At 38.6% G+C, this 24556-nt stretch overlaps 3 protein-coding genes across 3 annotated transcripts; all 3 read right to left on the minus strand.

Annotated features, from left to right (window-relative positions):
* Window positions 1-1931: 1931 nt before the first annotated feature.
* LOC122667245 (WAT1-related protein At1g68170-like) lies at window positions 1932-8821 on the minus strand. The gene is made up of 7 exons (XM_043863492.1): window positions 8606-8821; window positions 8434-8496; window positions 8124-8240; window positions 7795-8041; window positions 2618-2776; window positions 2334-2485; window positions 1932-2175 (listed from the first exon to the last, which is right to left on the minus strand). The coding sequence occupies exons 1-7, from the start codon at window positions 8806-8808 to the stop codon at window positions 1932-1934; spliced, it is 1185 nt and encodes a 394-aa protein (XP_043719427.1). The 5' UTR covers window positions 8809-8821.
* Window positions 8822-15583: 6762 nt separating this feature from the next.
* On the minus strand, window positions 15584-18391 carry LOC122667199 (WAT1-related protein At1g43650-like). Its single transcript, XM_043863435.1, has 7 exons — window positions 18085-18391; window positions 17899-17961; window positions 17616-17732; window positions 17249-17501; window positions 16799-16957; window positions 16054-16205; window positions 15584-15852 (listed from the first exon to the last, which is right to left on the minus strand). Exons 1-7 carry the CDS (start codon window positions 18285-18287, stop codon window positions 15702-15704), a joined length of 1098 nt encoding a protein of 365 aa, XP_043719370.1. The 5' UTR covers window positions 18288-18391; the 3' UTR covers window positions 15584-15701.
* Window positions 18392-21732: 3341 nt separating this feature from the next.
* Window positions 21733-23495, minus strand: LOC122667248 (putative surface protein SACOL0050). The gene is made up of 2 exons (XM_043863495.1): window positions 23165-23495; window positions 21733-22005 (listed from the first exon to the last, which is right to left on the minus strand). The coding sequence occupies exons 1-2, from the start codon at window positions 23441-23443 to the stop codon at window positions 21733-21735; spliced, it is 552 nt and encodes a 183-aa protein (XP_043719430.1). The 5' UTR covers window positions 23444-23495.
* Window positions 23496-24556: the final 1061 nt, after the last annotated feature.

Raw genomic sequence — 24556 nt, forward strand, 5'->3', positions numbered from 1 at the left:
TTTGAGCATCCGTTTTCAAAGATGAGGGTCAATGCTTCTTTGTGTAGAGCAATGAGAGACTGCTTGTAAAGCTGGTCGGCGTGGATGAAGCGGTTGGCAATGGTCGCAGCTTCGTCTTCATCGGTGATGAGTGCTGGTTCCTGTATTGTGAAACAGGCAGCAGGTTGGAGGTGCCAAATCTGATATGGCTGGAAGAAGCGTTCTCTATGTCGCCATCCCAAAGTACTGGTAATGGTGAATTCGAGTCCACCTGAGAAACGCCAATTGGCAGTAGCATGGACGACCATTGTTCTGATCATCATGGGCAATTGGTCGGGGACGGAGGTGCAGTCACTGGAAAAGACTAGTTGACCTACGAGTCCCCATTCAACAGTAGCAATACTCCAGGGTTCGTGTCCGGAGTAAAGGATCAGACGGTGTTGTTGGTGATGTGTTCTCATAATATTTTTTGGATATTCCAGCATAAAGCTTTTGTAGCGCTGGTATTGTTCTTCATTACAATGACGTTATATCATTGGAAATATTTCTTTTGGAAGGACTTCTTGAGCCTTTAAGTATAAACAAATTCTTTTAATTTTTTCGAAGAGAGCATCTTTTAAATGATCTTCGATATAGTCAGAAATCTGAAGAAAGCTTTGTACTTTCACAGGAGAAGTACCATCGTCCCAATTAAGTTGTTTAACTGAGTCGAGTACAACAGTTTGAAGGGTGAGCTGTTTCTGATAAAACGAGCCAAGGGTTTTAGAGAAAGTGGTAAGAGTGGTCCGGAATGATTTTTTCTGTCCGGCCAACTGTCTTCCACAAAGTATTAATCTGATGGTACCATTTGGTAGGTACACCATCATGTTTAAAGAAATCAATAGTGTTTGTCACTGACTGACCAAAAGAAGACGGAGCAATTGCCGCTGGTAGTTGTTGTACTACCTGGGAGTAGCTGGCAGAGGTCATGTTCCATAGAAAAATAGGGATCCTGACTGTCCTGATTTTGACTATTTCCAGGGTAGAAATAGGGACTAAGAGGTTGGTAGGGAGAAGGGGTAAATTCCGCTGTTGTTGCAGGAATTCGAGTGTAGAGAGGAGCAGTCCTTTGGGTAGGAATTGCTGCTGCTGCATAGGGTTCTCAAACGAGAATACCGCCACGAGGGGTAGGGAGTAAGGCTGGGGTGGCCTTTTTGCTCTTGCGATGTTGTGTCGCAGGGGCTTTACCTTTACCTTTATCTTCGTCCGGAGGATGACGAGGATTCTTCTCTGCTAAGATAATCAGCAAGAAAATTGTCAGTGCCTTTAATATGGACAATTTCGTATTGATATTGATTAATAGTGTTGTACCAATTAATTCTATGAGAGTTAGTTTCGTTTTGTTTAGTTTTGAGAAAATCGCGTACAGCCTGGTTGTCGGTCCGTATTAGAAATTTCTCAGGGAGAAGGTAAATCCGGAATCATTGGAATGCATTAACGATAGCTAAGATTTCCTTTTCATAATTAAGATAATTAGGTTGAGCAAGGGTAAATTTATCGAATTATAACCACAAATCTGCTCGTCAAAGGGATTTTTAAGAGGGCGTGCAGAAAATCTCAAGAAAAGAAATATTTAAACAGACGATGGAAAACACATACACAAAAAAAAAAAAAAAAAGTTGACCATATTGACAATGTTCTCTATTGTTTGCTTGTGTATGAATCATTGCAATTCTTTTAAAAAAAGAAAACAATACAAAAATGAATTACCATAAACAATACAGGTCGAACCACACCATATAGTAAAAAAGAAACCATTTGCGGCAGATGCTAATTAACGACAGCTATCAATGCTCCACGGTGAGTGATGTCGTACGGGGTGACACCACCACTTCTTCCTTGTCTTCCTCTTCTTCTTTTGTTGCTGCTGCTGCTAAGGTTACTACATGCGGCCAAGTTATGATAGGCCAATGCTATGGTTGCCGGTTGTTGCTGCTGGTATCAATCGTAGTAGTAATTGTATTTGCTGTACTAGTAGTTACTGAAGACGAAGAAGAAGAAGAAGGATTGGTAGTAACAACCACCTCAATTGGCTCCCCATCATCTTTGGAGCTCTTTTGAGATGGCCGCTTAACCAAAGACATCCTCTTCATCTCCTTCCCCTTTCCCCACAACACTCCATACAACCCCACCACTATCAGCGCTGCCCCTACTAGGCTGCAAAATAAGCTATGTTTGGTTACCAAGCCAAGTAAAGAAAAGAAAAGAAAATCTTTATTTAAAAATATAAAAACGTGATAGAGACACACACATAAATTCATTTGTTTCACAACCAAACAAACCCTATTTAAAGAAGAATTCAAAATTTTGTTTACCTTCCAACATGTAGCTTCTCGGCAAGGAACAAGGAACCCATGATTGCCACCATCAAAAGCATCAGAGGGTTGAAAATCGATACAAACAGTGGTCCCCTTGCCCTTACACCCCAAGCTATCAACGTAAACATTATCCCTGATGCCAATATTCCCTACATCACCGCATCATACTCTCTCCATTAAGATTAAATATTAAGCTATTTCAATCATCAATCAGTCAACCAATCAAGAGAAAAAACAAAAAAAATTCAATCTCCTTCGTCCAATCGGAATCCCATACTTACCGAGTAAGCTACAGTCAAAAGCCTGATGTTCCATCCAAACTTCCACTCCTCCCACTTCTGATCAACGCAAATAGCGAATATGGCGCTTTGTGCTGACCCCATCAAGCACATCAGAGCCGTGCTTGATAAGGGACAAGGGTACCTCTCGCTCATCTTAGTCTACAAAATCAACGGCAGGCATATATATATTAAAGCTGGAAGAAGGAATGGAAATTCAACATCAATGGAGGTGATGAATTAATTGCATGTTTGTTATAAAATCACACCTGAATAATCAACCAGATTGCATAACACCAACAGCAACCAAAGGCTAGGATTGATCCCAATGCGCGATTACCAGCAGCAGTGTGTGTAGTTGCTCCAGCTTTACCGAGTCCACGTGTAAGGTCAATATTCGTTGACCAAATGATGACCTCATGTCCTTTGTAGAACGTCAGCACCATTGCCCCTCCTATACCTATGGCCGTCCCCACCACCTTTGCTTTCCCTGCTATCGTCTTAATCCCCAGTCTCTCCATCCTTTGATTAGTCAACCCCATCAACGGTTATGATGTATCTCCATTACACCATATTATTATTATTTATTAAAACAAAACTCAAAACTCACCTGAGAATCACAGCTAAGAGATAGGTTATGGCTGGAACAAGATTTGTCATGGCCGCTGCAAATGTCATGGATGTTAAGCTTAAACTTAACACATATAGATTCTGAGCCAGCGTTCCCCTAAAACTCGATCATCAATAAAAAAGAAAATTTTGTCATTAATCAAATATCTACACTAAGACAAAATTAGAAGTGTTAATCGGTGGCCTAATCAATCTTTACAAATTTAAGGCCACACACCATATATAGCCACATCGTTTAGTTAATCGGGTCTTATAGGCTAAGGCATGGGACACATTTTAATTTGGGCGGTCGGGTAGGGTCGGGTCTATTACCAAGGTCAATTAAGCATGTTAATTGGGGTATAAGCAAACTGTAAACAAGGGATCCATAAATGAGTTGATGAAGCTATAAACATTCTATAAATGGTTGATCCCGTTTGGTGGCCAACAAGCTACAACCAAACATTAATAAACGCCCAAATGATAGAATCAGTTTAGGCCCGGCACTACTAAGCCAGTGGGATGTGGTTGGACCTATCAGTGCGGGCCAGCTTTTGACACCCCCAGCCCCAGGGCCCAGACCCATTAATAAGTTGAAATAAAGAGTCCAATTTAATGGGATGTGCAGAATTCATGGAACAGAAAAACTGAGCAAGAGGTTTGTTTGTTAAATCATTTACTAAATATTACACTTTTTCAAATTTGAATTCTGAATTCAGTTCAGGAAACCACAAAACTGAATTGAAGAACAGTTTTTGTTTGTATGGATAGACAAGAAGAAGAATGACGACTTACGTACCCAAGTAACCCACAAAGAAATGCTTGGAAGGCGACCATCCACGTCAACTTTGGTCTTTTTTTCCTGCAAGTAAGAACAGATTAGATAAACTCTCATGCATGGACCAATTCATTAATTAATTAATTAATTCATTGCAGTAGTAGCTAGCTAGCTTGCTAGTGATTATTGATATGATGATGTTGCATTGGAGTAAAGAAAAATGGAATGCCCGCAATAGCAGAGAAGCTAGCTACGTACGTACGTACCTTTCAATGAAGAAAGCAAAGGGAGCCAAGAAAATGAAAGCGAAAATATATCTATATGCAACCAAGACTCTCATATTCATCCCATCTATGGTTGCAAGCTTATAGAAGACATTGACCCCAGCAAAGATGGCCTGAACCATCACCATCACCATCGCTGGTTTCAACCCATGAACACATTTCCAGAGATCACTAACTTCCATCGTTTTCCAGCGCAGTACGTTCAAAGTTGAAGAACCAATATTCAAACAACCAACCTTCCTTCCTTCCTTCTCACTAGCTATAACTGAAATATACAGAGATTTTTAAAGAAGAAGAAGAAAGAAATATAGAGATCAGTTAGATATATAGAGAGAGAGAGAGAGATAAAGATAGAGAAAAAAGAGGAAAGATGATGAGGGAGGGTGAACGAACAAATCAAGAAGAAGATGTAATAAGTATTCTTGCGGTATCCATATCCCTAGGCTAACTGCTTGGTCTTCAATAGGGATCACAGTCAACAGGGGAGTTATATTTATATGCTCTACAAGAAGAGTTAGAAAGATACGGTTAGAGAAGAGAACATTGGAATTTGGAAGAAGAGGAGGGGCAGTTATTGTACTTTGTTGCGCTATTTCCCAACGTCACCCCAATTAAGTCTGGTTCATACACGTGTTATACTGAGCTTAGACACGTGCGTTGAAGTCTTCTGGTTCCCTCGTGCCATGTGTACATGGTCAAACTGCCGTCAACTTCATTTCTCTGTGGCCAGATCAGATCCACCCCCAATTTGGATCCTCTATAACCGTTCTGCCTGTGTGGGGAAGGCCGCAATGACCTCCCTACCCAATGCCCGAATGTCCTGTCCAGGTGGGGTAGGGTGGTCATTGCGCCCCTGCCTATGTGAGAAAGCACACAGGCAGGATGGTCAGGCAAGCGGCAATAGAGGATCAAAATCCACCAACCCGTCCAGACTTGAGTTGCAAGTGTTTCATTTCACATGTTTGGTAGTCCTCATTTTTCACATTTCAAGGCTAGGCAATGCCATGTGCTTCTTTTTTTTTTTTTTTTTTTTTGTGGAAGGAGTCATTACCAGGCTAGGTGGCCCTTGCACCAATGCGCGTGTCTTTACAGGAGTGGGATTTTTTCATTTCACAAGGTTTGAGGCATCCTTTTCACCCTTCTTGTGTCTGGGCATGAGTGCCACACAATTTGACTATCTTCTTTCTCTCCAGTTGCATAACATAAGCTAGTGCATCCTTGTGTCTTTCTCTCCTCTCCCACTATTATACATGATATTAATTATGTATATTCATAAATAAGGTTGTGCCGGATTGGGTTCGATTCAACCAAAGGCCTCAGCCCAAGCTTGAATCGGTCCTATCCTAGGCCTAAAAATGTCAACCTTGGCCTAAATTATGGCCTGTGCATGTGGGTTGAAAAACCTAACCCAGGCCTTGTTAGGTTGGATCGTGAGTTTTTGTTCTCCAATGGAGGAAAACTTTCTCCTTAAATATATGGATTATTTAGTTGAGGACCCAAAGTGGTTTTCATCCCTAACCATGATCAACTTAATCTCTTGTAACAACAGTTGTCTAGCGTAGTTGGTGAGCTGTGGTGTGCTTCATGCCCATGCTCAACAGAAGATTTCGAGTTCGAGCCTATTGACTGTTACCTTCCCCGCCTATTCCCCCTTTGTAATAATAATAAGTTTATATAAGCTCCCTTTCCAAAAAATAAAACAAACTTAATCTCTTATTTATTTTTGGCAAATTTTTGTTTTCTTTGTTTTTTCAGTTTGATGATGCAGGAATCAGGAACCATGGAGCGGTTTAGTAGAGTTATCTTTAGAAAATGTTCCATACAACAGAATAAATCTCAGAATTGGAACTAGCAAATTAATAAAGAAGGGGAAATAGGACATTTTAAATACTGTAAATCTCCAAAAAAAATTCATCTTCATATTTACTAATTATCTCATTATTGTCTCCTTAAAATAACTTCCATGTTGCTAATAAATGGGTTAATTCAGATCAAAACCACAAAACCCATGATCCAGTCCTTGTACTACTCCTACAAATAATAAGTTGGGTTATATCAGATTTAGGATATACCATTATCTCAGCTAATTAATCTTCTCCTTCTATCTTTTCTTTTTTAACATGTATAAGGGAATGCCTCAACGATATCTCCATTGGTGTGTTTAAAATTTGGATACTGTCATTTAACGATAAAGTTTTCATCCACTAATAGAGGACAGTTCACCCACCATCCTAAGTTCACAAACCCCTCCTAGAGTTTTATATTGTATGTCCCAAAAGACGCTCGACGAGAGAGGGCAGGAATAGGTATTGGGAAACTTGATCCTTCATTTAATTGCTCATTGTTTTCCAAAAGCATTTAATTCAGTCTATTCAATGAAGGTAAATCTTTTTCACTCACTATGAGAACTGCATTACATGTTGCATTAGAGACACTCTTTTTACTCTTACACTAAATAAGTACTTTTTGAGAATAAAATAAAAGACAAAAGAGTAAAGTTACAAATCTATTGACACCGTAGGGAGTGTCAGTTGCAAATGCTTAATGACAACTATAAATGCTCCATGCTCAATGATAACACCACCATTTCTTCATCATCTTCTTCTACTGCTTCTGTTGTTGCTGTTGCTACTTATGTTGTTGCTCGGTTGCTAAGGCTCCGACGGCCAAGTTATGAGGAGCAGTTGATGAGAGGTCAATGTTATGATTGTTGTTGTTGTTATCAATAGTAGTGAGTGAAGAAGAGGGACTGGTAGTGACAAACATCTTGATGCGCTTCGAATCATTAATGGAGTTCTTAGATGGCATAAACTGAGACATCCTCTTCATCTCTTTCCTCTTTCCCCACAACACCGAATACAACCCTGTCACTATCAACGCTGCCCCTACCAGGCTGCCAAAAAGTAAAAATTAAAAATTAAAACTTTAAAAATTAAAAATAAAATTCACACCACCATATTGTTGATTCAAAAAGTTCTTACGTTCCAAGATGTAACATCTCGGCGAGGAACAAGGAGCCTATGATTGCCACCATCAAAAGCATCAAAGGGTTGAAAATCGATATGAACAGTGGGCCCCTTGCCCTTGCCGCCCAAGCCATCAACGTAAACGATAACCCTGATGCCAGTATTCCCTACACCACCGTAACACACTGATCATTATTAGGCTTAAGCTTCAATCATCAATACAAATAAAACCTGGCCATCCTATCTCCTTCGTTGATTGAGAATCCCATACCGAGTAAGCTACGGACAAAAGCCTGATGTTCCACCCAAGCTTCCATTCCTCCCACTTGTGATCTACGCACATAGCGAATACTGCACTCTGTACCGACCCCATCAAGCACATCAGAGCCGTGCTCGATAAGTGACAAGGGTATCTCTCGCTCATCTTAGTCTACAAAATCAACGGTGGCATTAAAAAAAAAAAAAGCAAATTAATTAATTGGAAATTCCAACCAAACCAAAGTCAGTGGAGGTCAATTTAGGTATTCCACTTAATTTAATTACCTGAATAATCAACCAGATTGCATAACACAAACAGCAACCAAGGGCTAGGATTGAACCCACTACGCAACTACTATTACCAGCGTGTGATGCTGATGTGGACGCTCCATGTGTGAGGTCAATATTTGTTGACCAAAGTTTGACCTCAGGACCTTTGTAGAAAGTTAGTATCATTGCCCCTCCTATACATATGACCGTACCCACAAGCTTTGCTTTCCCTGCCATCGTCCGAATCCATAGCCTCTCCATCCTTTGATTACTCAACACAATCAACGCTCATGATCTATCAATTTCATAAAATAAATGGGAAAACCCAAAAAAAACTAACTAACCTGAGAATGAGAGCTAAGAAGAAAGTTGTTGCTGGAATAAGGTTTGTCATGGCTGCTGCAAATGTCATTGATGTTAAGTTTAAGCTTGACACATAGAGATTCTGAGACAACGTTCCCCTAATATATATATATATATATATATATATATAGAAAATCAATAATAAGAAAAAAGTAAATTAGGTTCTTTATTAATTATTATTCAAACATTAACTAATTAAGAGAGAATTAAGGAAATTGATTAGTGAAAGACCCATTTAACTAGATTTAATTTGAAGAAGAACATTTGGGATCGGCCGCGAGAATGACTTACCCAAATAACCCACAAAGAAATACTTGGAAGGTGACCATCCATGTTAACTTTGGTCTTTTATTTCTGCAAGAACAGATTAATTAATACTCTCATTATATACAATAATTGAGTGAGTAAGATGACCTGAGGAGAGGAAGAGAGAGAGAGAGAGAGAGAGAGAGAGAGAGAGAACCTTTCAATGAAGAAAGCAAAGGGAGCCAAGAAAATGAAAGCAAACATATATCTGTAGGCAATCAAGATTCTCATATTCATCCCATCTAGGGTTGCAAGCTTATAGATAACATTGAGACCAGCAAGGATGGTCTGAACTATCACCATCATCAACACCGGTTTCAAACCATTAAGGAATTTCCAGTTATCACCAACCACCATCATTTTTCAGTGCAGTTCAAACTGAAATACAGATTTTTAAAGAAGAAGAAGAAGAAGAAGAAATATAGAGATAAAGACACAGAAAGATTAAGAAGAAAACTTCTCGCTGTATTGCTTGCTATGGCTTCAATGGAGATCACAATCAACAGGCCGGGCAGTGATACATATCTTATTTATATGGCTACCAGATCGCTTTTTGGGTTCAAAGTTCAAACACTATCAAATTACCATGGATTTAAGTATTGGCACGATACGTTTTAGCCCATATGATTAGAAGTTTTTTTATAAGATTTGGTCTCAGAGATGACGCAGGGTTAAAGAAGTATGATTGCGTATCAGGTCCTACATCATCCGATTCGTCCTCTAATGGCTTTCCCTTCAATTCTTAGTTGTTTCGCAATAAGTTCGTAGTATATATAATAACTACGAAGAAAAGATAAATGTGCAGTGAGTGGTGCGAGACTACGTAAAGAAAAAAGATGATCTATCAATTTCATCAAAAGAAGTTTTTAATTTATTACGTACGAGTGGTGTGACCGTTTTGTTTACTTAATCGGGCCTCTACAAGTTCAGGTATGTATACCTACATTTATATATACATTTGGTCGGTCAATTACTAGTTTATAATTGGAGTCAAGTTAGTGTACGAAAACAAGACCTAAAAAGGATGCGAAATTGAATGAAAACTGTCACACAATGCAAACATGAAGATTTATGTAGTTCGGTAAGATTGTATACGTCTATGGTGAGACGAGATCTGTTTCACCATCAATAGACAATAATAAGATTACAGTCGCTCATCTTCACACACCTCTCACTTTAGAGAAAAAAAAACCATCTTGCCACATTTATATAGCAAAAACCCTACAGTGGTATATATTATTGAAGTACCCATATATGTACCCATGACCCTTCCTTTTTTTTCTATGACTATATTATGTGTCTAGGGCACACAATAGTAGGGGCAGTTCGAAAGTAGAGGATCGGGATCCGTGAGTATATCACATGGTCATATCACTAGTGAAAAAGAGATTTCTCTGCCACCTCCAGAGAAAACTTAGATCAATTCTCTTTAAATTATGGATCACTTAATTTTGAACTACTAGCTACTTGCGTGTCAAAGACACAAAGTATGGAGATCATGAATGAAAATCCTTTTTTTCTTTTTTAATATTAACTTTTGTGTAAGATAAAGTTTTTGAGCACTTAACAGTGTTAGAATCCATTTTTGCTTGAAGAAAGACTAAAATTGGGGTGCTAAGTAGTCTTCTTTCAAATATGGGGGGTATTGTCTGCTAGTTGTCACTTAAACTATGAATGGTGTATTAGTTGATGTTTCCACCCATTTGGATTTCTTTTTGTTTCACTCAAATCAGAAGCATAAGGAATCTGATTTTTTTATTTTTTTAAAAAAAAAAAAAAAAAAAAAAAAACTTATATTTTGATGGATTTACATGTGCTTTTGTGCTTGAGCCATGTTGAGCCCTAAAGCATTGGTCAAAGTACAAAAATTTGGCTAGGAAACTGATATTTTAAACCTATATTAATGGTATATATGTAATTTCCATACTTGAACTTATAATGAAAGAACTCTTATTGGATGGAGGAGAATATTAGAGGTTTATGGGAGTTGTTCGCCATAGTGCAACCAAAACCCATTTAAGATGCTACACTAACTTTAATGGAACGTACCAAGTTTAAAAATTTAATGGAACAAAACCCATTTAAGATATGCTACACTAACTTTTAATGGAACCAAGTTTAAAATTTTCCATACCACTTTATGCTCTATGTTCATAGGATGGCGACCCACTAATATTATGGAAGAGACTTTCATAGGCCACATATATAAAGTTTCCTAAGCCCACCATCAATTAAAGTAATGCCTAGAAATTTTGTTGGAATTTTAAGTGATTTTAGAATAGATAATTTTAAAAATAATTATTTTATTTTCAAAAGAGCCTTTGAAGGCTAATTATGCCTTTTATTAATATGCACTTAAGTAATTAATAGGTGTGACTATTAGAAAACATGTTTGAATGGTCAACAAACATATCTTTTGAGAAAATACATGGTGTTTGGGCATGTCTTTTGGAAACACCCATTGATTTTGCTCATTTTTCTAGCTAATAACTTTAAGGGAAAAGGCTGGAGGTATGCTAGTACCATATGTGTCTATCTCTCTCTTCATCCCTTTGAAGGGTAAGGGAGTCATTTCAAAGGAGGGAAGAAAGAGATAGTTATATAAGGTGTTAGCATACAATATATCGCTAACATACCTACCCCCTCCCTAACTTTAAAAGGCAATTTAGGTCTTAGTTTTCTCTTCGCTTCTCTGCCATTGTCCCTAATGCCTTAGTTGTTTGAATGCAACATCAACATCATTTCTCTCCCTTATTTACATGTGTTATCATGTATGGTTTTGTTGTATTTCCAACAGGGTTTAACAAGGAGAGAGAGTATGTAGAATCCACGGGTGAGATGCTGTGAAAGGGTGTACACAGAAATTAGCGCATTGACATTTTAGTATTCCTGTTTTCTATAAAATAAGGAGAAAAGTTTTTTGTGGGGAGTGTACCACCCACGCCTAGACACAGTGGGGGATGAAATAACCTCCCCACCCCTATAAAAGTTGGAAATTCCGCCACCCAAGATGTTTCTATGTGTGCTCTCATTGGCCCTCGTGCACGCACAGGGGCCATGCTCCCCCATAGAGAACGCTCTCCCATAAAATAAAAATCATATACTTGTTTCATTTGACAAACTTCGTATATGTTAAAAAGATTTCTAACTTAATAAATTGAGCTAGTTAGAATTTTAATTTTCCAACTATTTATTCCATGACTTTCAAAGTTTTGAAGTATCTTCATATATCACTCATCCCACCTAATTTACACCTCCCCCCCTTCCCGACCTTTCCTTTTTTTCATTTTTTCTTTTGACTTTATTCTGTGTCTTCCCCATCATATATATATATATAAAGCAATGGAAATGGTAGTGTTTGTTCCCAGCAACACAGTCTTAATTTCTAGACTTTGGAGATGAATGGTTAATTTCTTAACTTCTCTTTCAAAAAAGAAGAGGAAGAAGGGAACTTGCATACGATACAGATCGAGTCCTGAGAACTACAGAAAGTAGTGGGTTGTGACTATAGAAGTAAAAGATGCAGTGAATCTAAACAAAACTTTATTTTGTTTTTAATAAATGCAGTGAATCTGAACAAAGTTTACCTTTTTTTTGTGTCTAAGATTGGTTCTAGCTTAAGGCTGTGTTTGGTACGTTTTCATAGAATAGGTTTTAATAGATAAAGATAATCTGGCCAAGTAGGGCAAAGCTGTAGGGGCAACACTCTTTACTCTATAAGCAACAGGGGAAGATAATAGTAGAGTCCAGCTCATGTTCATGTACGTGAGCGTGTGAGAGTATATGAGAACGGCTCACAGGGATTCCATCTTGACAGCTGTGAGCTGTTCTCGTACATTTACGTACGTGAACTTAAAGCCCAACTCATAATAGTAGGCATTTTTAACCAATAAGCAGTAACGGGTAGGGTAAGAGTGAGCAATACTTGTGGAAAAAAGACAAAAAGGTGATCGAGCAAACTATTATCCTCGCAATTACCCTAAAAGATAGGGGTATATATATATATATATAAGTAATAATAATTCGATAATATGGGCGAATATGGGCTATAACCCAGCCCATAACACTCTTAAATAGCCATGACCTCATTTGACAAGCCTACAAAACTATACCCAAAAGCCCATTATTTTTTTTATTTAAATAAAAAACTATTTAGAATTGAAATATCATTGCTGCAGTAGTTGTGATTGGATCACTAGTATATGGGAGAGAGTTCATGAGCAAGTAACATAAAGGAGCACCAATGAGCGGTAACGAAACAGTTTCATTAATAGAGGCAAAGAGATCATTTCATGTGAGCAGGAGATTGATGGAGAGAGAGAGAGAGAGGGTGCCAAGGTACCCTCCGCTATGGGGAAAATGGTGTGGTCTTGCACCCAGTCCAGCCCCCCCCCCCCCCTCCTCACCAATGTATTGGGACGCCTAGACACCATGAAGACTATGATGTAAATACAAGAAGGGAGAATGTTCTCTATGCTGCAGCACAGGTTGCGCCCAGGCACATGGACAACCTGTGCAGGGGGCAGGGTGGTCAATGCGCCCACCCCCATGTGCCTAGGCGCAGCTTGCGCTGCGGTATAGAGAACAATGCTCCATACAAGAATGACAAGAATACAAAATCATGGGGCAAGGGGGAAAAGCCCCTAACCACACCTTAGGTTTCTTAGACCCTAAGATCTTTGACCATACAATGCTGGATCTCAGGGGGTAAGTCTTCAAGGAAGAACCTCAAAATACTTGGCTCATGAGCAGACTTTGATAGCAAATCATGTAACCTCGGCACAAGACAGCATACATTATGACTTTCCCCAAACCCTATAGTGGCAGAGCCTTGTGCACTAGATAAGTATTTTTTATTATTTATACTTTAAAAAAATTATTATTATTATTTAATTTGTGTCTTTCTTTTTTTTAACATTTTCAAAATTTATTGGGTTTTTTATAATTATCATCCCAAAATCTTTTCTATCTACTATTATCCCCCTAAAAATTTTCAAACAACTATTACCCCCCTCTGATGCATACTAACCACTAATTGACCCCCACTGTTACATTTCCGGAACTGTGGGGCTTAGTCGTGACAGTGTGCCGTTGTCACAAATTTTTTAGGACCAAAATACCCTTTTGGGGTGGTAATTGTAAAAAAAAACCATCACCGTTCTTCTCCTCCTCCTCCTTCTCCTTCTTCTCCTCCAAAACCCACGCATTGTAACATTGACTGAGAGAGATGTGGAGATTCAGAGCTGGTGCTCTTCTCTTCAGATGTTCAAGCCGTTTAGCTCCTTCACTTCAAAACGTGGTACCATTGAAAGCCCCAATTGTAATTCGATTTGCATCTTCACATTTCTCAAATTAGGTCTCCAAAACCAAACCCCTTTATCAAAGCCCTAGGTTTTTCTCTCTTGATTCAGCATCTAATAGTCCTGATTCAAGTGACGAAGCTCATGATTCATTAGGTGCTTCTTCACCTACAGAAAGAGATGGTGTTCTTAATGAAAAAACTGGTTTTGTTTCGCAGGATTCAAAGTCTTCTTCAGTCCTTTTTGCAGAGAAGGCTAGTTTTATTTCTCATGAATTGGATGCTTCGTCGGAAATCTACGAAAATGCTACCGATAAAGAGGTTGTTCAAGGTGAAGACCAAGGCTTTTCATCGTGTGAGACTGTTGATGGTGATGATCGAGTGAGCAGTTTGGCCTCAGAAGAATCTATAGAAGAAACCATGGCCGAAATACCCGAGATTGATCTGGAACAACTCGAGAATGTTGTATCTGTTCTTCAAAGTACTTTGGAGGAGCCTTTAGAATCAACCCTGGAGAAGATGGACTTGATGGTAAATGAGGAGTTCGTTGTCAGGGTACTCCAGACACCACTTATAGTGGGTGAGAATTTAATTGGGTTTTTCAAATAGGCCTGGAAAAAACCTGAATTTTCTATCGGTCCAAGGTTTTTGATTTTGGTTTGATGGCAGACACATTTTGGGGTTGCAGAGGAGGAAGAGGAGGAAGAAGAAGGAGAAGAAGGAGGAGGAGGAGGAGAAGGACGGTGATGGGGTTTTTTTTTTTTTTTTTACAATTACCATCCCAAAAGGGCATTTTGGTCTTAGAAAATTCGTGACAACGGCACACTGTCACGATTAACTCCCACCGTTACAAAAATGTAACGGTAGGGGTCAATTAGTGGTTAGTATGTATCAGAGGGGGATAACAGTTTGAAAGTTTTTTGGAGGGTAATAGTAGATAATAAAGATTTTGGGATGGTAATTGTAAAAAACCCAAATTTATTTATGGCAGAGAACCCAATGAGGCATTTGACGGCTGGGTTGGATTGCACACATCTCAACACGCACCCAATCAACCGTTGGAATATGTACGACACAACCCAGTCATCAGATGCCTCACTGGGCTCTCCATTCCGTGGAGAGGAGCAGGATCCGGCATATTGCTAGCTTACCTCAAGCTAGCGGCTCAACCAATAGGGATAGTCTGGGATGGGAGGGGAAGGGGGATTTTTTCCAAGGTGTGTGAAAGAGAGAGAGAGCTGTGCCCAGCCTTTAGCCCTTTATTTTTTTAACTTCAAAATCACATCAATCTTGTAAGGCATAACCTCAAAATCACATCAATTGTAAGTTTGTTATTCTTCAATCAGTCCAAAGCACCCCATGTGCAGATCTGAAAAAAGTCTGGTCGGCCCCAATAATAGCTTTCTATCTAAACCCAGACTAATGTTAATGGTAATGTTGGGCCAGGTTTGGTTGGCAGTACATTATATAATTGGGCTGAGAAGGGCTAACCATTCCCAGCACAAGCCAAGTAGCACAACAAATGAATAGCCCAAACATTTACTATAGATGCCAAGACTAGTGTATTAAGAAATTGATGATTTGGCCGAACTAGGGATGGTTAGACCTGCTTTGTAATGTGAATTAATCACTATTCAACATGACAAAAGCTGAACTTAATGAATGATCATAAACCACCTTTAACTAAGTTTAATTACTAACCATAAAACCACATATTTACATTTCTCTTAAGGATACTCTTTCTTACATAAGCTAGTAACACCACCAACTATAAATTTGGGAACACATTTAAGAAAGCTTAAAAGGAAAAGAAAAACAAAAGAAGGACAAAAAGAAGGAACTGTTTAAGATGGTAGGTCAATAGGTTCTCCATGGAGAGAACTATTTGGGTTATGGGTTTGCTTAGGCAAAGTCCTTCAATTCAGCACCTTTTTATTCATCCTATATCCACTAATTACTGATGTGTTATGCACTCCAGTCTGATCTCTTCTTTGGCTTCATTCTGTTTTGGTTCATTTGGTCCACCTGTTTCCACCTCTTTCTCTTTCTTCTTCCCCCACAAAACGCTATAGAGACCTCCCACTAGCAATATAGCCCCACCAACACTGCCATCAAAATTGATTCTCTTATCAAATTTCACAAGGACTCACTCATGTTGTGCATTCAACAGAAAAGCTCAGCAACTTGGCTGATGGAAATTTGTTTAAAAATCTCAACACCCAATGGACCTTCCACCAGGTTTCTTTCTGGAGGAAAAAACAAATCTTTAATATCAAACATAATTAGAGTTAAATGGAAGTATAAACCTTCCCCAGTGCAGTGTCTCTTTCCACATGAATGCTGAGAAGATAGCAGTTATAAGCAGTGCAAGTGGAGTGAAGAGGGCTATGAAGACTGGTCCTTTCTTCTCTATGCACCAAACTTGTAACCAGTATGTGATCCCAGTGACAACAAAACCCTGCCATATTAGTTGAAAACAAATAAAATCAACTACTGAGAAACAAAAGGTCTTGTCTGTTTAGTGAACTAGAAACTAAAATCCCTTGAAGAAACAGCCTTAGCTCCCGAAATGACTCACTGATCTCTAAGTGTGATGCAACAACAGAAGGTTGAAATGATGTCTCAAGCTTAGTTCGAACCTTAAGCAATGCCCTATTACTGTAAAGAATGTTGGTTGCTGATGGAGAACCTAACAAAACAGGAAATTCAAGGCCACTACAGGGCTAGCAATGCCCTGTTCGAGGCATTCCTTCAATCCCTCTCCGCAGATGCAGGTCTTTAAAGGCTTGAAGGAAACCTGTCATTACTACAAGCTAATTCCCCCTACTGATTGGCTGTGGCAGAGTCTTGATATCCTACAAAAAGATGGGGTTGAAGTGATAATTCAAACAGAGCCCTGTGAGGCCATTGTGACTTTTCTGGTAGAGCACCAGAACACCAAACATCACTAAGCCACTATGTAGATCTACTGTGGAATTTTTTGACACAATAATCTACACTGCAATTGCAGTTTCCTCAGATTAACTACTTAACAGGGGTTGAGAAACATACACAGTATGAGACCGAAAGAAGGTGAACATCCCACCCAAGCTTCCATGAAGATGGATTTCTGTTTAGAACTACAGCCAGTATAGCTGATTGAATACAGCTAAAGGTGCATTGAAGATTAGTCAGACGTAGTTTAGCTGGATACATCTTGATAATGGGGCCCTGAGAAAATAGAACATCTGTTAAAAGATGACTCTCATTTGGAAACAATAAAAACACACACAAAAATGAGGTTGTTATATAGGCCTAGAGGGTATGTAATCATAATAACCAGATAGGTATATGACTTTTCAATCCAAGCCTTTGGCCCTACTTCACAGTGATTTCCTTGATCATTAGATAATGATTACATGGCATCCAAGCCAATGCTTGGTCTTCATCCATATGTACTACTGAGAGAGAGAGAGAGAGAGAAGTAGTAGTAAGAATCTAATGGATTAAGATAGAGAGAACCTGCAAAATAAGCCACAATGACCAGGCTGTGTTAGCAGAAAGCATCATAAGAGAGCCTTTCACCCACTCCATCTTGAGACTAGTGTTGATAACAGATGAATGTGAAAAATCTTTGTGAACTGATGGATACCAATTCATAAACTTTATAGAAGGACCCTTGTACAAAGCCACTATTAAAGCCCCCGAAACGCATGTAACAGTACCCAACACCTTGGCCACCCCATACGGATTTTTTATAGATATGCTTTCTATCCTGAAATATTTAAGGAAAAGATTGTAAGAACAATAAAAAAATGAAAAATAAAGTCTGATAATTGATCTATTTAGCATGGGAAATGAATTCCAAAATGGTTATCTTTATATTTACCTCATTAAGACAGCCATAATAAAGGTTATGGCGGGGATCACATTAGTGGTTGCTACAGAAAATGTTGCAGAGGTGTAGTTGAGTGCAGCATAGTATAGATTGAGGCTCAATGTAATCCTAAAATCCATAGAAATCCAATTTTGAGCCCTTACTCGAGTTTCAACTTCGTTGTAGGTTAGGAAGGTTAAGATTATGCCAAACACATGACCTCAATGTTGCAACTTGTGTCCACACAATTGTGTCATGAGATCATAACAGAATTTCAGAAGCAAAGCCAACTTACCCACATAAAGAAACCAAGAAGATCTTGCACAGTAGGATAAATGAGAGCGGAGGAGCCTTCTTCCTAGACATTTATAAGGGGCAATGAGAAGAAAGAAATAAGTCAATAAAACTAACAAAAACAAGTTCATGAGGACATATCTTGGACTTAAGACATACGATAAAAGAAGTGGTAACTGTTGGGTACCTTTCTAGAAGGAAAGCAAATGGAGCCAGGGCAAGTGAAGCAAATGCTTGCCGATAAACTACAAAAATATAAGGGTTCATTCCTTTATCAATTGATGCCTTTGAGAACAAAGCCATGCCAGCATACACAAATTGTATGGAAAGCAATGCAATATAAGGCTTGTGGCTTTCCATGAGCACAAAAAGCCCATGAAAATTCTTCATGTTGCAACTATTGGATCTTTTGATGCTTTGAAGATGGAGAAACTCTTCAATTTATAGTGATGGGAAACATCAATTGCACAGGAATATTTTAGCACAACCAAAGTCTTACAATGTCGGTTCGGGTCAAATTTTAGCCCAGGAAGTTCTGAACCGCATTGACAGACAGAGACCTAATAACACTCTTTCGTGTCCTGTGTGCAGAGGTATAGAAGACCAACCAACCACCTAGCACTGATATTTTTCGCCAAATTGGGAAGTGCTCAGGTCTTGTAGACTAATCAAAGGAGCACTAACCATTACTTCAATTGGGTGGCAGTCATTGGAAAATCTCTCTCTCTCTCTCTCTCTCTCTCTAAAGGGAATGGATATGTACTTAGAAACAAAGATTCGATTACTCTCACAACTCTACGGACCCCAGCCCATAACATCAACTTTAGTACTGTTGAAAACCACTAAGGTTGTTGAGTGGATATGCACCATGAACTGATTTGAACTGATAACAAAGGGTACATCTCCCCATTAGGGTAAAAGTTAAAAAGATGGAAAAGGGTTCAGGTGCTTTTCCTATTAGTAGTACATGAATGCAATATTTTTGGAAGCTTGCCTTTAGAACAGGATCCAGAGACAACGGGATTACAACTGAAACGTTAAATGATTTGCTACTTTTGTGGTTTTAACAAGAGCATAGCTCCGAAAAGATGTTTATCCCCTTCCCCCCCCCCCCCCCCCTTCAGTACGCCATTGAAAGCAATTAGTTTAGGGGATAGTTCTTCAATTGAGGAATGAACTGCACCATCTTCAGATAGTTAATCATTTAAGAAGTAACAAAACTGTATTGATAGATGCCTTGCACTAAATTTACTGAACCCAATATCTGAAAAACTAAATCCTCATTTTTGCCCCTCCATAAATATGTAACCTGTGTCATGGCAAAATTTATTCTAGTTTGCTGACCCTTTGAGAGGGACTGGCACTTACTCTCTGTCCTTTTCTTGGAAATTAGCATGTGTTTTTTAAGTAGAATAGTATAGATATAGAATTGAAACTTCATATTAGTGGTAACCCTACCATTTCTAACTAGCTAGATCCATTCATCCTTGGGGTCAACCATTCAGATGCCTGTGTGGTAGACATCATGCACTTGCATTAGCATCTGTCTCCAAGCTCATAATTCTCAAACTTCAAGACTGTTCATGTGTATGAAACTCCAATCATTACCCAGATCATCCAACCAATGCAAGAACTACAGAATGATAAAAGGTTTATAACTTCTCTGAGAGTGAAGAGTTCTATAGTTATCTTCTAACTGTTGAGTACTGATTCCCTGATCGTTATACATACTTGAATCATATCTAAACGTGCATAAATGCCATTAATACTTGCTGAAAAGACTCCATTCTTCAGAGAAAATACAGTGGCCTTGCGGCAGACAGCATCATTAATGTAGACATGCATAGTTCTCCCTTGAAAGGGTAAGATCCAGCTTGTAGGCATTCAAGCCCTAGGTAAAGTGGGTTTCAAAAGCTTCAAGGCCTACTAGATCTGCAAGAAGAAAATCTGACTGCTTGACTATCCAATGCCTTTAATTGTCAAAAATAGAAGCAATTAATGACCGGATTAAAAAACCATGTAGCCAAATGTGGCAATTTTTCTCTTAAATTCACAAAATATTTGATGAATTAAGTGAGACCATTGATAAAATAACGATTATGGATAAACTTACATCTAAAGCATTTCAGTTAACATTTTTAGTGGGTGCCTCCATAGCTAGAGCCCTAGGGTGTCATTCTCAGCTGCACCTGCCTCATGTATGGGGATTTAAAGCCCTAAATTAGGCCTCAGTCCCTCACCTTAGAGATCCACACACAGAAAATAGCAAGTTCAGAGGATGTTCAAGTGTATTTTGCTTTAACTTTTTACACATGAACATATCTTTAGAACAAACCTTCCCTCCCCCACCCACAAAGAAAAATTATGTTTAATATTTGAAGCTTCAAAAGCAATTTTACTGTCCAAGTTTCATTTAGAAGTTAAAATTCACAATTGGAGCTTTGTCATCATGCTTTTTTTGAGTGTGCTACATCTTTAGCTCATTATCATTAAGTCTCCTTTTGTTTTTTGCCTCCCCTGCCCCCCAATTCGGTTGGAATAGTCTTGTAGCTCAATAAAAGTAAAAGAAAAGAATAAATGGGTTGGTTTAGAGGCACATCTCTTCAACATAGTTCCGAAATTTCCTAAATAGAGGGTTTAGTGGGACCATTTTAGACTGTGAAATGATAGTAGTAAAGATCATTATTCACAAGCACAACCATACGGCATAAAAGCAAATGTGCATTCCCTACCTTCTTTGAACAGAATAGACAGATTCGTTCTTTATGTCTTTTCCTTACTTTTGATATCTTCAGAATGATGAAGGTAATTTCTAATAATTGGATGGTGGAAGATTATTAAATTTGGTGATCAGGTAAAGGAATAGCAATTACAGAAAGTGAGGCAATATTGTGTCTGTTCAACTAATAAACCTAAATAAATAAGATCAGGACCAGAGTTGCAAACCACTATATCATAGTCATATTCATATCAATTAATGAATTTTTGTCATAGGTGATAAAATAGCTCCAGGGTCCCCAGCCAAGACCTTACAGCCAATTCAAACCACTTTTTCGGATTCTTTGGCTGTGGGGTCTGGTAGCATGGACAATAATCTGAATAAAAAATTTTGTACCTAAATGCAGAGTAGTGAGTACATCATATGAGGTTTCTTTTTCCCCTTTCTCTTCCGGAGTTCCTTTTCTTTTACCCCCATTGCAGAGCATATATGGCACAGGCATAGCCTCAAAGTTTTCCTTAATTTCAAAGTGAATGACTCTTTAATTTTGTGATTTTTGGGCTTTCAATCAAGTCTTGTTGTGTACTTGTTTTCATTTTTTACTTGGGAAAGAAAATGAGTGGAAATAGTCATTTGCTATGGAACTTTTAAATAGTGGTTCCTATGAGGCAGCCAGGTCATTCTGGGACCTCTGAAGCAGTGCATTCTGGTAAAGAGCCAGGGCTAAAAAGATGGTAAGGCTTATAGAGAATAGGTAGACAATCAATAATGCGCCATCTAACATACCTTTATGTCCTCTTAAAAGTTGAAGCCAAAAACAAGAAACAACAGAAGAGGGGGGGGATACAAAATGTAAAGAAATTGAAGAATCTATAATCAAACTGAATGAATGAAAAAAGGAAAATGAAATAAATCAAACAAATGACACATCCTAATACTGCGGAAACGATAGAAACAAGACATTCAAAATGATAATAATGGGGATATCTCCAGTGACTACTTCCTGTGATCCATCTTTAATTGCTTCCTGTAACTTCTTCAGCAACCACAGGTGCAGCCGGAAAATCAGGTTTTTCTTTCTTGCTGACATCATCGATTTTTTGCCTGCTCTGTCACTTAAACATCCTTGGCAACAACTCCTTTCTCCTCTTCATTCTCAGTTTTTCCCTGTTGAACGTCAGTAGCTGCAGCGATTACTGTTTTTTCTTTTTCGACTGTTTCAGAAGCAGGGACGACGGGTAGGGTGGATTTCACCTCAGCCACAGGCGTGGTAGCAGTCTGTTCAGCTTCAGGGAAACTACTGCTTTCTTCCTTGGTGATTGTCTCGGTCTTGGGCTCTTCTTTTTGGGTTGTTTCATCATTTACTGATGATTCTTTATCTTCCTCACCCTGCAAAGATAGATTAATAGTCCAACGCCTAGAACTCAGTAGCTTGAATCTATAAACAAGGATTCAAAAGACGAAGGTATAATGTATAATTAAAAGAAGAATCTGTTGGGATATCCACGCATAAGACAGAAAAATAATCTTTCACATGAGACATAAATGAGAATGTGGATGAATTAATAGATACTTAGGCATCTTTTATTTAATAATTAACTTTTGAAGATAAAGACCCAAAACCTTAACAAATGGTATCAGACTGTTGGAATATCCACGCAAAACAGAACATTAGTCCCACATGAAATTTTAATTTTTTTTTTTTAATTCCTTGGTAGATACACTCTCCCCTTTTTTGTTTTTCCAATTGAAAGAAAAATTTTGAGACTTATTGTTGGGATGTCTCCATCGCTCCAACATAATTTGGAAAGTATCCAATGTTTGAATTTTTTTCCTGTCCTTTTTCTTTTGATATAACTGTCAAACCTTCAGGAGCTGGCAACAGGCTGCCTCCACCACGTGCAGCTTCAACTGTGCGACTGACCACCACGACTGTATCCGTACCCCTTGGCCTACTGTGTGTGAAAACAAAAACTCAAGAAAGAGGAAACTCTTCTCTACCGTCCGCTAGATTGATCAAACGGATGGATATGCAAGGTCCCACTATTTGTTAACAAAACACGGAATAACCGACAAAAAATAGACCACGACAAACATAGTAAAGCTCTGAACGTTAGAGCCTGCGAACGAACATGCGCGCGTGTGTGTGAGAGACAGAGAGAGACCTAATGGTGTTGAGCTGGAAGATTGTTCTCTGGCTTTAATAATTCTTTCTGGAAATTGAAATCTCATTGATTTTGAACAGAAAAAAGAGAAGCTTTTGAGGAAAACAAGATTTAAAAATATTAACACTCTAATTAGGTTCCTTTTGCAGAGTATTAATTTGGAAGAAACAACAAGAAATTCAATAGAACTTATTGAATCAAGATATTAAGTACGATCTGTTCTTGTTCATGTTCTTTTTTAGTTTCTGTTTGACAACCGAACAAGATTAATGGATTAAGAAATTCAGAAAGTGAAGGATCTATTAATGATTTAATACATTAAACGAAGAGAAAAAAAAAAAAAAAAAAAAGAAGAGAAGAGAAGATCAAAATTAAAGAATTACCTCCTTGAACAAGTTGCTGAGAGAGCGAGGCTTGTTGGCTGTGTCGTCCACCTTCACAACATCATCACCCTCACCATCGCCAACTTCTGGTTTATCAGTCACCTTCTTCTCCTCACCTTGGATCTCCGCTCCTTCTTCATGGCTGATTAATTTTGCTTCTTCCCCGTCAACGGCAACCTCCTTAGCTTCAGAGACCTCTTTGACGGGTGCCGGTTCCGGTGCCGGTGCTAAATCTTCGTCTCCCTTCAAGGTCTTGGGCTTAGTCGCACATCCCCCCATCGATCGATGTATTACTCTGTTATTTATCTCCTCCACAAACACACAATCTCCTCTGCAATTGAGAGGGAGATTGCGAAAACAGATACTAAAGAGAAAACAACCTAATCAGAGGACGTCGTAAATGAGATTCGGAGAAAGAATTTATGGGAGAAATAGAGCGATTTCGGCGTTCTGTCGTTTCCGACAATTGTTCTACATCCCTTGAAATTTTTTAGAAATCCAGCCAGAGTGCCAGACAGACACAATGACGACACCACCACCACCACCACCAGACCACACAGCCTGTCAATTTTTTTTGTTTATTTCTTAATTTCCTTCCTTATCTATGACTAAAAATAGAAAGCTTCACTCGGGTTAAAAAAAAAACCCACAATCAAATCCGGATTGGAATCCATCTGAATCCATCGGTTTTGAGAAATCAGTCAGAATCGGCCTAAAGTTGCCTAACCCAAGTCAGGGATTAAAATATCAAATTGGAATCCATTAGGATCGGCCCAAAGTTTCCTAACCCTAGGTTTTTTTAATGGTATTGGTCCATCCAGATCAACCAGAATTGAGATTAGTCGCAATCAATAATAGATCAGATTCTCTTATTCGGATTAGGGTTTTAAGAATTTGATCAGATCAGTCAAATTCTTGTTGGTCCTGGTTCTCCCCATTCTGCCAATCCGGTTCACCCGGTCTTGTATGGAAAAAACCCTAAATGCCTAAAATATTTGGACCCAGGTCAATTGAGATCCCTATTTCGCATTTTTAAACCCTTATTCTGGTCGCTCAAGATTGGAATCGCCAATGGCAATCCTGATTCTGGTTTATGTGAATTGGATTGATCCTTGTACGAAAACTACCCTAATGGATATACAAGCTGATTAGTGGCCGATCTAAATCCCAGTTCAATGTTTTTAATCCCTGATTCAGATCGATTGGATGGAATCAATAGATTGGGATTGATTCAGAATCTGATTCCCGGTTTTAAAAACCCGGACCCGATACTCGAGTGGATTTTGTGAAGGGAAATAATAGATGCTTTTTTAAGGGTTTCTTATTAAGGAAATATCGACGTGACGAGCGACGGGATTATCGGAAACGTTATAGATCATTAACGAGGAATAT

The sequence above is a fragment of the Telopea speciosissima genome, chromosome 7, assembly GCF_018873765.1.
Source record: "Telopea speciosissima isolate NSW1024214 ecotype Mountain lineage chromosome 7, Tspe_v1, whole genome shotgun sequence".
NCBI lineage: Eukaryota > Viridiplantae > Streptophyta > Magnoliopsida > Proteales > Proteaceae > Telopea > Telopea speciosissima.

Bases quoted from the DNA above. Each gene is read 5' to 3' on its own strand.
- LOC122667245 (XM_043863492.1), bottom strand. From the start codon at position 8,808: ATGATGGTGGTTGGTGATAACTGGAAATTCCTTAATGGTTTGAAACCG. The intron at 8,241-8,433 runs GTAAGTCATTCT...TATATATATTAG, and splicing joins TTTCTTTGTGGGTTATTTGG to GGGAACGTTGTCTCAGAATC. The intron at 2,486-2,617 runs GTAAGTATGGGA...GCGGTGATGTAG, and splicing joins TTTTGACTGTAGCTTACTCG to GGAATATTGGCATCAGGGAT.
- LOC122667199 (XM_043863435.1), bottom strand. From the start codon at position 18,287: ATGAAGAATTTTCATGGGCTTTTTGTGCTCATGGAAAGCCACAAGCCT. The intron at 17,962-18,084 runs GTACCCAACAGT...ATAAATGTCTAG, and splicing joins TTTGCTTTCCTTCTAGAAAG to GAAGAAGGCTCCTCCGCTCT. The intron at 16,206-16,798 runs GTATGTTTCTCA...CTAATATGGCAG, and splicing joins TTCTTTCGGTCTCATACTGT to GGTTTTGTTGTCACTGGGAT.
- LOC122667248 (XM_043863495.1), bottom strand. From the start codon at position 23,443: ATGGGGGGATGTGCGACTAAGCCCAAGACCTTGAAGGGAGACGAAGAT. The intron at 22,006-23,164 runs GTAATTCTTTAA...CTATCTTTGCAG, and splicing joins TCAGCAACTTGTTCAAGGAG to GGTGAGGAAGATAAAGAATC.